Source organism: Cryptotermes secundus, unplaced genomic scaffold (genome assembly GCF_002891405.2).
Source record: "Cryptotermes secundus unplaced genomic scaffold, Csec_1.0 scaffold596, whole genome shotgun sequence".
Taxonomy (NCBI): Eukaryota; Metazoa; Arthropoda; class Insecta; order Blattodea; family Kalotermitidae; genus Cryptotermes; species Cryptotermes secundus.
This window is the reverse complement of record NW_019738355.1, coordinates 30,192-40,512: the sequence shown is the minus strand read 5'-3', so window position 1 is coordinate 40,512 and position 10,321 is coordinate 30,192. Positions and strand designations below refer to the sequence as shown.

At 36.8% G+C, this 10,321-nt stretch overlaps 1 protein-coding gene across 1 annotated transcript in view; it reads left to right on the top strand.

The window, feature by feature from the left end:
• Window positions 1-9,540, top strand: part of LOC111870819 (protein wings apart-like) — a 38,043-nt gene extending 28,503 nt beyond the window's left edge. The window contains exons 10-14 of the mRNA XM_023863385.2: window positions 3,710-3,809; window positions 5,180-5,362; window positions 6,203-6,291; window positions 6,873-6,974; window positions 8,573-9,540. Of these exons, the coding sequence (XP_023719153.1) occupies window positions 3,710-3,809; window positions 5,180-5,362; window positions 6,203-6,291; window positions 6,873-6,974; window positions 8,573-8,743 (645 nt within the window). The 3' untranslated portion in view covers window positions 8,744-9,540. The remainder of the gene's footprint in view (window positions 1-3,709; window positions 3,810-5,179; window positions 5,363-6,202; window positions 6,292-6,872; window positions 6,975-8,572) is intronic.
• The last annotated feature ends 781 nt before the right edge of the window (window positions 9,541-10,321 follow it).

The following is a 10,321-nucleotide window of genomic DNA, read 5'->3' as shown; positions in this document are numbered from 1 at the left end:
ATTCAGCTTCAGAATACCTCCATCCTCGCCACCAAGACCCGCTATATGGATCGCATTATTAGGGAGGCAATTGAGATTGAACTGCATCCAGGAAATATGAACAGAGAAGGGGGGTTTTGTCTGAGCAAGTCTTGGAAACCTCTCATCTGTTCTCTTAAAAAACCCCACCGGGATATGACGTCAGATCCAGAAGGCCACACAGGCCATGACCAACCAACATAACAACCCCCACCCCTCACCTCGCGGGTGGTGTCCAGCCTTCAACCTCGCCTTTTCTCTCCCCTACACAAAAACCACGCTTGTCCTAGCTCCCTTCCCCAACCCCTCCCACACTACTGCTTTCACTTGTATACTTGCCCTTCCCCCTTCTCCCTCACTGCTCTCACATAGCTGTGTATTTTTCCACAGTCTGCTTTTACTGGTTCTCACGGTCTCTTTGCTTGCAGATTCTTATTTATTTTTTTTCTTCTACCATGAAAATGGAGGCGATACGTTCCTCCGAAACGTCGGTTAACACCACATATACACGGTGCCAAATCCCAGAAGACTGCTTTCTTCAAACTGTGCTTAACTTGTGAAGCAAAAAATCGATAGGTCCTTTACAAGTTAGATGACTGTCCAGCTGCAAACCGAGAAATTTTATCATTTCTACTTCCAGCTTTTTGTTAAAAAAGAATGTACATAGAGGGTAGCTCATAGCTGCTGTTGGGGTGAATTTTATCATTTTTGTTTTATCCAGATTTAACACTGATTATTTTGAAACCACAAAAACATACGATTGAAAACAACATCCAATTTTGTTTTTAAATTATAGTAGTCTTTAGCTGTGCAAAGAATGCTTGTGTCATCTGCAAACATAATAACTTCCGAGATTTTACTTATTTCAAGGGGGAAATCTTTTATGTATATACTAAAGAGTAAGGGTCCCAACGCTGATCCCTGAGGCACACCACATCCAACATTTTCCCAGCTAGAATAATATTTGTTATTTATATAATTTAATTCCACTCTTTGCCTCCTATATTGGATGTAAGATTTAAACCATTGCAATAATACACCCTGCACTCCATAGTACTGCAGTTTCATTAATAGCAGATCATGGTTAACACAGTCAAAGGCCTTGGCTATGTCACTAAATATACCAGTTACATCTTTTCTGTTCAGGCTGTAAGTATTACGTTGGTTAATTTAAACATTGCATCCTCAGTTTATAATCCCTTTTGGAATCCATACTGCTCTGAAAGCAATATTTTATGTTTTACGATATGATCATTGAGTCTTCTAAAAATTGCTGTTTCAAAAACTTTTGCAAACCCAGTTATTATAGATACTGGCCTGTAGTTACTTATAACAGCTTTTTCCCATTTTTTGTATACTGGCTCAATAATTGCATATTTTAATCTTTCTGGATATAGACCCATGGTTAATGACTTGTTAATTACATAGGTAGAGGTTTACTGATTTATTATCTCCACTGTTTTATAATTTTATTTGTTACACCCTGAAGAATTTTTTGATTTTAATTTGCTAATTATACTAATTATTTCCTCTTCTGCAACTAAATTAAGATTCATATCTGGAATACCATTTGAGAAATGGGAATGCAAGTATGACATTGCAGTATAAACATTAGTTTTCTTAATATTAAGATTTTCTGTTATTGTTGTGAAAGATTTATTGAAACTATGAGCTGCTTCTTCAGTATTTATTTTTTTATTATTATTTTGAAAAGTCTGTGGTAGACGTTCTTTATTTTTATTGTTAGTCCTACCTGTTTCAGCGTTGATAATGTTCCAAGTAGTTTTTATTTTGTTTTCAGCTGATGTGATTAACTGATTATAATATTTCCTACATACGTATATTGCTGGAATTCCTACATTATTACCAAGAATGTCTTAGTTAAACATAGCACTTCATCTGTTTTCGCCCCAACAAAAGGCAAATTATTAAGCTTTTCAATTTAGTTAGTTATGCCAACATTAAAAAATAAACACTATCAGATTAAGAATTAAGTAACCCAGTATCATCCCTTGTCCAAGTATGTTTGGTTTATGTGTACTATTTACACTTTGTTAGTCTGATGGCATTGATGTGAGCTTTACAGGTTTCTGGGTATATAGACATTGGTCTTCTAGGTTATGACACTGTGTAGACTGGTAGGTGGTTACTATTGTTTTGGGGAACCCTACTGTTTCCATCTTCAAGGTGTAAGGTTGGGGGCAGCAGGTTCCTCCAAAACGTTTGTATTCACCTATCAGAGTACACAGTGTTATAACTAGGGCCCGGATTTTTTAAAATGCATATTTTGAGGGTTTTTTTGTCATTGTTGCATATTCTAAACATAAGAGCATATTTCTACATATATGTTTGAAATTAAGGATAATTTAAATATTCTCTAAAAAAATTGGTTTTTCCCGTGTTTTGGACATTCCTTGCCAGTTGCTATTCTCAACTCTCTGAGTAACAACACTTTTCCCACTTACAAAGCAAGCAGGTAGCTTGGTTGTTTTGAAAGGGAGGGGTGGGATTTTCCTGCATTCCTTTGACCACCACAGCAGACAGTAGCATCAGAGGGTTGGTCTCAAGAGAAGCCTCTTCAGTTAATGTGTTACTTTTTTCTTTAATAATCTGCGTCAAAAAAGTGTTCATATACTGAAAATGTGTAAAGAAAGGTGCAGCAGTAGATATTTAAAAAATCAGTGGGTGTCCAGTTCTACAAAGATTACCTACCTCAGGTTCCTCTGCCACCTGAACCTACCCTAGCTAGGTGGGGGACATGGTCATCTGCAGTTTCATTTTATCAGGAATATTTCAATCAAGTAAAAGAAGTGGTTACAAAACTTGGAGTATGCATGTGTCCGTGAAGCAGAAGTGGTGTTTGGATATGATACAGTTTATCAAGATGTGAATTTTATCCATGCACATTTTGCTACAGTTTCAAAAGCCATTGAGAGCTTAGCATCTTGTGGTGCACTCCTTCATGACTCACGAACTTGTTCAGAAACCCACTTGTTCACTGTATTCCGCTCGAGGCGAAATTGGAGAGAAGATTAAATGCAAGTTAGAAATGGTGTTGAATTTGAACCCAGGACTAAAAAAATTCACTCAGTCAGTATTTTAGTGAAATTAGAGTATCTGCCAGATGAATGTTCTGAACCTTTGGCGCCAGTGTATAAATACTGTCCAATCACGTCAATTGATGTAGAAAGATCATTCTCGGCCTATAAACTCATTTTGACAGACAATAGACGTAGTTTGTCTCCATAAAATCTTGAAAGACTTTTAGTTGCCTATTGTGATGCTACTTTCTGCAGTGAATGATACATGCACATGTAAATAGGTGAGTCTGAATAAAGTGACCTGTTTCTTAAGTGCATATTGTTTTATTTTTGGTGCATATTTTCCCACTTTTTAGCACATAAAGATCCGGGCCCTAGTTATAACTCAGAAGACCACTGATAATATTTGTGTTGATACCCATTCTAACAATATTGTTGCATGTATACGAAAATGTGAAGAGTTGCTGTGTTTCCAATTTTTATCTCTGTCGTTAGTCATCATGTAAGTCTCTTTGTGAGTCATGTACTGCAAGGCATAATCTTCCATACCTACAGCCGGCTATGGCTCTTGTACATCTCGCAAAGGTCAGAAAAATGGAAATATATATGTGAATTTGTTAAATCCTAATTAGCTCTTTTGTCCATTACAGGCACTGATTTTGTTGATCAATCTTGTAGAACACAGCAAGGCCAACAGGAAATTACTTCTTGAAGCCAAAGCACCATCAGATCCTGAAAGTATATTTTTCCGTAAGTTCATGTCACTTTCATTTTTTAATAACAATAAGGCCAGAATTTATAAGCATTTATTATATGCGAGTCTTAAGTCAAGTAATATTACTTTACCCTATGTAGTTAAATGTGCCCCTCTCCTTCTGGCATTTCTGAAACTATGCCACTACAGTGTGACTTCCAAGAGAACTAAGAAAATGATGTCTTTATTACATTTTAACTAAACAGGTTGTGAGCAGAGGTCAGAATATGTAACATACTGTACCACACTCCAGTTATTACTATGATCTTTGGTTAATTATTCAGTCAGTTTGTATTGTCACCTGTAGGGGGGTATGCATTATGAAATGACGGGTTCTAGTTCAGATGATTGGATTTATTAGCAGCTTGCTTACATTCTCTTTTAATTACACTCAAATACAGCGCTATTGCTGATTTACATACACCTCATAATTCACTGTTAACATGCACACTAGTTCTGTCTTGGTAATGGATCTCAACACAGAAACTAGGGCTTCAGATCACTCCAATTATTGCACATAATTAAAGCCTTCCAATCACATGACAAACTTCACGTGGCTGTCACTGTCACTTAAACACTCTCAGATACTCCCCAGTACTACTTTGTTATTCCTGGAATCTTGTTATAAAGCCTTCGCACCGATCGCATAGAAAACGTCACACTCACATTGTTGCCTTGTGTGTATTCAGTCGCGAGGTGTTTAACGGTCAGTTAATCTAGCAACGCTGATTCCATCCTTGTTACAGTATAAATATATTATGCTGTAGTAGTTAAGTTGCAAAGACCATCCACATAGGCGATTTGTGACAGTAGTTTGCTGTAATGTGTAACAAAGTACTTAGTCTCATCTTGCTGTAAAATTTAGCCAAATTAATTCAGTTAGTAAAGTGTCCGTGCTGAACTACCAGGCTTCAGTACCTGACAGGGCAAGGATTGTTCTCTTCACCGCTCTGCCTGAACTGGTTTTGGGACACATCCAGTCTACTACGAAATTGGTAATGAGAACTTTGTCCAGGGGTTGTAGCAAGGAGTTGGCCATTGATCTTTGTCTGGTGCCAAGATTGAGAATATGTGGAGCTTTACTTCCACTTCCCAGTGTGTCTTAATGGCATGGTAGTTACACACTACAGTTTATGACCAGTGTAATAAAAAAATTGTGTTACCATATTGGGACATTGCCTTAAAACAAGCCATGTTGCATTTCTAATTCATGTCTTTATATGACATATTCAACAACAAAAAAACGCTCTTCAGTAACTAGTAAAGTGAGCAGACATGAAAGGCAATTGTATTTATATGCTAGAGGTTTGTAAAGAGCGTTCCTATCAGATTCTGTGGTATAATTAGTTTATTCTTCGTATTACAGAAGAAGACAAGACTGCTGTAGAAGCACTAATTTCCTTGTTTTATCAGCAAGAGGAACTTGCAAGGGTTGAAGAGGTCAAAACAGATGCTATCCTTGATGGCAAGAAAGATACTGAAGTACCTGAGGCAGAAACATCTGCACCAAAAACTTACGAAGAGTTCATAGAAGAAACAGTTGCAAAATGTAGGTACTTTTTTTCTGCTTATTCGAAAGTGATCTTCAATTTTTGGTGGTTTATGTCAAGCTCATTTGTATAGTTAAAAGTTTTTGAGAAGATAGTTTGTCAGAAGCAAAGCAAAGTCCACTCCATAGATGCTCAACTACATTGTTATAAATATTCCAGTGCTGTCATTGTTTTTAGTATACCATATGTTAAGTTTCAGGGATTGTCTCCCAGCATTGTTGCATTATGGTATTGTTATTGGTTGATTTGTTAAAGGGTTTATAGTGAAATAAGTTGCACTTGTTATATGTAGTTGCCAACATGTTATATCTAATGTTAAAGACTAAAGTTGAACTAACTTAAATCAGATTTTAGTACTGGTATTTCTTGTGGTCTAGTGGTCAGAGTTCCTGGCTACAGATCCTGAGGTCCCAGGTTCGATTCCCGGTGCTACCAGATTTTCTGAGAAGAAGTTGGTCTGGAATGGGGTTCACTGAGCCTCATGAGAATAATTGAGGAGCTATTTCAAGGAAATAGCGGCCACAGTCTAGAAAACAGATTAACAGCCATGGGGATTCGTTGCACTGACCACACGACACCCTCTATCCGCAAAAGGTGGCACTAACTTCACCACCGACAAGCAGCAGTCGCTTGGTCAGAATAGTTCACTTGCAGACTAAAAGCCACTGAGTTTTTTTTTTTTTATTTCTTCCACACCAGGTATATTGGTGTATCTCCTTGACTTGATGCTCAAGGCTTCATTATAGTAACACTGTTTAATACATGAATATGTGTTTGACTTGAAGGAAGGATCAGCTACCTGTTACACCTTATGTATATTAATGTTCATCCACCAACAGTGTTGCAGAAAGCCGGACGCAACATGGAGCATACACTGATTGGAGCATATATTGGTCTTCTGCTAGGATACCTTATTATGGATAATAAGGTAAGATTGATTAGTTGATAGGATATTCAACAATGCTGTCAGTATCAAGACTGTAGTGGGAATTGATGGGGGGAGCCAAGTACGTGGAGAAAAGCTGCTCTATCTTCACTTTGCCCACCACAAATCCCACATAATCTGACCTAGGATGAAACGCAGGCCACTATGGTGGGAAACCAGTGACTGTCTGCTTGAGCTATAGCAGAGCCCAAGTAATGTAAGAGAACTTCATTGTCATTGTTGTGTGTCACATTTAAGTAGTAGTGTTTGTAACTTGAGAGCAGTTGGTTAGTATGACAGTAATGCATCTGACTTGTATTTGAGAAGTATCTGATTTAAATCCTACCCAGGATCAGTTATCATGACAGATTTTCATGGTTTTCCTCTCTTCCCAGACAATTACCATTGTACTCAAAGTATGTTACCTGTTTGGAGAAATGCATATACATAGAACAGAGAGAGAGAAATATCAGTATTGTCGGAAAAGAAAAGAAGATCCCTACATCATGGCATCCAACTTAAATTACCATTCCAATGCTTTATAATTATTGTACCAAATCTGACTGTACCACTTTGTGTGACAGGAATATGAGCTCCAAGTACGACAGTATTTGCCAGAGAAGAACTTCAAACTGATGGTGATGGTACTGCAGAAAGTGTACAACTTCATGAACCTTACAGCATCTGTAAGTTTTTTGTTCTTATTGGTAATGTTTCTGAATTTAACTCATTTTCCTTCAGTTGCCTCTGAACAGAGAGAAATAGTATTGTTTTAGTCAGAGTATTATTATGGCTTTTTGAACTCGCACAAATGTATGTGTAGTAGATTGGTTAAAGCAACAGCCTTCAGACTGTTGTAGTCATACATTGCAGCCTTGGACTCGTGGATTATTGCTAACAACACCCATTTCCTTGGCCTTGACCAACAGAGAGAGTACTGTAAAACAGCTATATTATCGACCCTAAAATCATGACCTGCAGAGTGCCACTGGTAATGTAAAAAAAAATGACACAAGTGCTGTATTTTCACACTGGGAATGTAAAAATTATTCTACGAAAGAAGTATCCTGTATTCAGGTAAATACATGAAACTGGCTAGTCTGAAGGAGTGGTGTGCAATATATGTAAAGAAACATGAAAAATAATGCAATTAAGAAGTCTTAAAGAATTAACTAGGCATGAAGTAATTTTACAGTCGTGTGGTGCACAGTTTAAAGCTCTTTATTTTGGATCAAAAAAAAAAAAAGGTAAAGTTTTCCATGTGCTTAACAAATTAAGCCCTATGCCATGAAGGTGTATGAGGTAGTGGATTTATAGACCCACATTTTCTTGACCTTGGCACTAGCTGGAGGTAAGTGGTCACCTTCATGCCCTGCAGGAGGTTGGGTGGACCCCAGAGTTGGTCTGGACTAGTTGGAGAAGAGAAAATTCTTGACCCTACCAGCACTCAAACTCCGAACCCTCTGCCTTCCAGCCCGTAGCCAGTTGCTATACTGACTATGCTACTCTCTACCAACTACTCTACCCCGGCTCCTGTTATTTTGGATCATGTCTAACATTTAGAAAGTTGGTTCTGTTTTCATCTTCAGGTTGTAAGAAAATGAAAAAATTCCTCAAGTTAAGGTTCTGCCTCAAAAGCTGAATTTCATTGGTCTCATTTCAGTAACCAGAGCATTCAAGTGTCATCACTAAAGATGTTCCCAATTTTGTTTCAATCACTGCCCCTTAACAAAACCTTAAATGAGGGTTTCAGTACACTTTCTTTTTGTCATAGATACATATATTACATTCCATGGATCCAGAGTTAGTCAGAAATGAACATAGGATATGGAATGAGTCAGAAATACAGAACATACAGTATATGTACAGTATGACTGAAGCCTCTGTATAAAAAAGAGGCATGTGAAATATAAAGTAAGCAGAGGGTTTGTATAAGATATTCATCAGTACTTCCACTTATGCTATTCATATAAACCTTTGAATAGATTATGAGTCATTTTTAGGTAATAGGAAATTATCAACAGAGGAGAATGAGTATATTTAAGTGTGTTTTTAGTGCTACTTTTAATTGGGCATTTTAATTAATACTCTTTAGAATAGATGGTAGATTGTTGAAAATGATGATGCTGGCATTTTTCTGAATATATTAGAGGTGGTGCTTTTTCCTTATGTTAACATTGTGCACAACCGAATCAGTCTTAAAATTGTATCGGTTATTTAGAGTGAAGTTCAGTAATGGAAATTTGTATTCATATAGCTATTCTATGCATCATTTGTTTTTAAGGCTGTGGGTAGCAGTCGAGGCATTGCACAGACGGAGCGTGTTATCAACTACCTTGAGCAGTCTGATGTGCGAGCCGCACAGTGTGAAGCAGGAGACAATGCTGAAAGTGTAAAGGTGAGCTTGGCGGTGGCAGCAGTAACGACCACACCGGTCAGCGACAGCATTTCCTAGTGGTTGTAGTTGTAACTAATTGTCAGTGATTGCTCACAAGATTCTGTAATGTACATCACTTTTCTTCCTTTAGTTTGAGAGGAAGTGTTAAAATACTGTCATAATATTTATTAAGTAGTGACACGTGCTGTGATCTGAATACACAGTCTGCTGATGTAAATTTTATGGTGGATGCAGAGATAAAGTAGTGATTTTATGCCAGCCAAACATTAATAATTAATGAAGACATCATAAACTATGTGTATGATGGTGGTGGTGTTTTCATGAAGGTCAGTGTAGATGGACAATTATGTTGGATGCAATATTTCAGGTTTACAACAACTATTTATATGTAAATCAGTAAGTTTTCTCTAAATATTTTAATTTAAAGAGCACAATTTGACTACAGTTGTTTAGGTGTAAGAAACACAACATTCTACAGTCAGACAGGTGTAACTGACATTCTCAGGGCTTGAAAAATAATGACAAATTCAGTAGCCTTGATGAAAATAAGGGTATAATTAATGACAAATTTATATTATTTTAGCTTCAAAACATTTCTTGTATAGTTCAGTGTATCTACTGATTGATAAGGATTCTCTTTTCAGGCACGAGATTTTACTTTTGTGTAATCTGATACCCAAGTTTTTCAAGCCCTGGATTTAACATGTTAGAATTCGCTATATTTATCTGTTTCTTAACAGTTTGTCTTGATCTGGTGAATTCAGTCTACATGATAACTTAAATGCACCCAATGTGAACTGATGGCAGTAATATTTAATGAGAAAATAACGTGGCGCTAAGTTCTATTTTTCCAGTGCGAANGCTTTGGCTGTCTGATGACAACATTTGCATTAGCACCAATTTCTGTAATCTGGTTTAAGAGTAAGGTTTCTGAGGCATGGCATTTTTCCAATTGCCCGTAGAAGTGATCGCAAATATGAAGCATACTACTGTACGAAAGAGAACATTATGCTTTACAGTCCGAGCCATTGAAGTGCATGATATATGATTTAATGTGTCTTTTCGTTTATTCCACAAAAACACTGAGATGCAAAAAGTACCGTGTGGATTCTCAAAATTTCCTGTGTAATAATTAAATTATTAATAGAATACAGTGCATCAGACTGAAAGATTTTTACATGGTTTATAAAGGTTTCTCATCAAGAATTAGTAAACTGTATGTGTGTATATTAATTCGAGAAGAATATGTGAATGTTAATGTGAAGTATGCTGTAATGAGGTTTTACTGTAATGTACTCTGTTAAATCTCAGTTTCCAAGGGAGGACCAAAAGCAACAACAGTCTGTAATGCAAAATTTTGCATTTACCATCCAAAATCATGCATACTGTGTTGCTCATCTCTGTGTACCCTTTCAGTTTCACTGTTTCATTTTCCTTCTAAATCATGCATGCATTTCAATTGTGTGAACTTTATTCAGATGATTTGTATGTAGAGATGGCACATGGTACATAACAAAATTTTAGGAGATGCTAATTTTGTAAGAATCTTAAGAATAAACTTATTTCATATTAGAAATGCGCCTGTGTGTCTAGTTTTTAATATCTTTATGGTCACTGCTCTATGTGAGTACATTT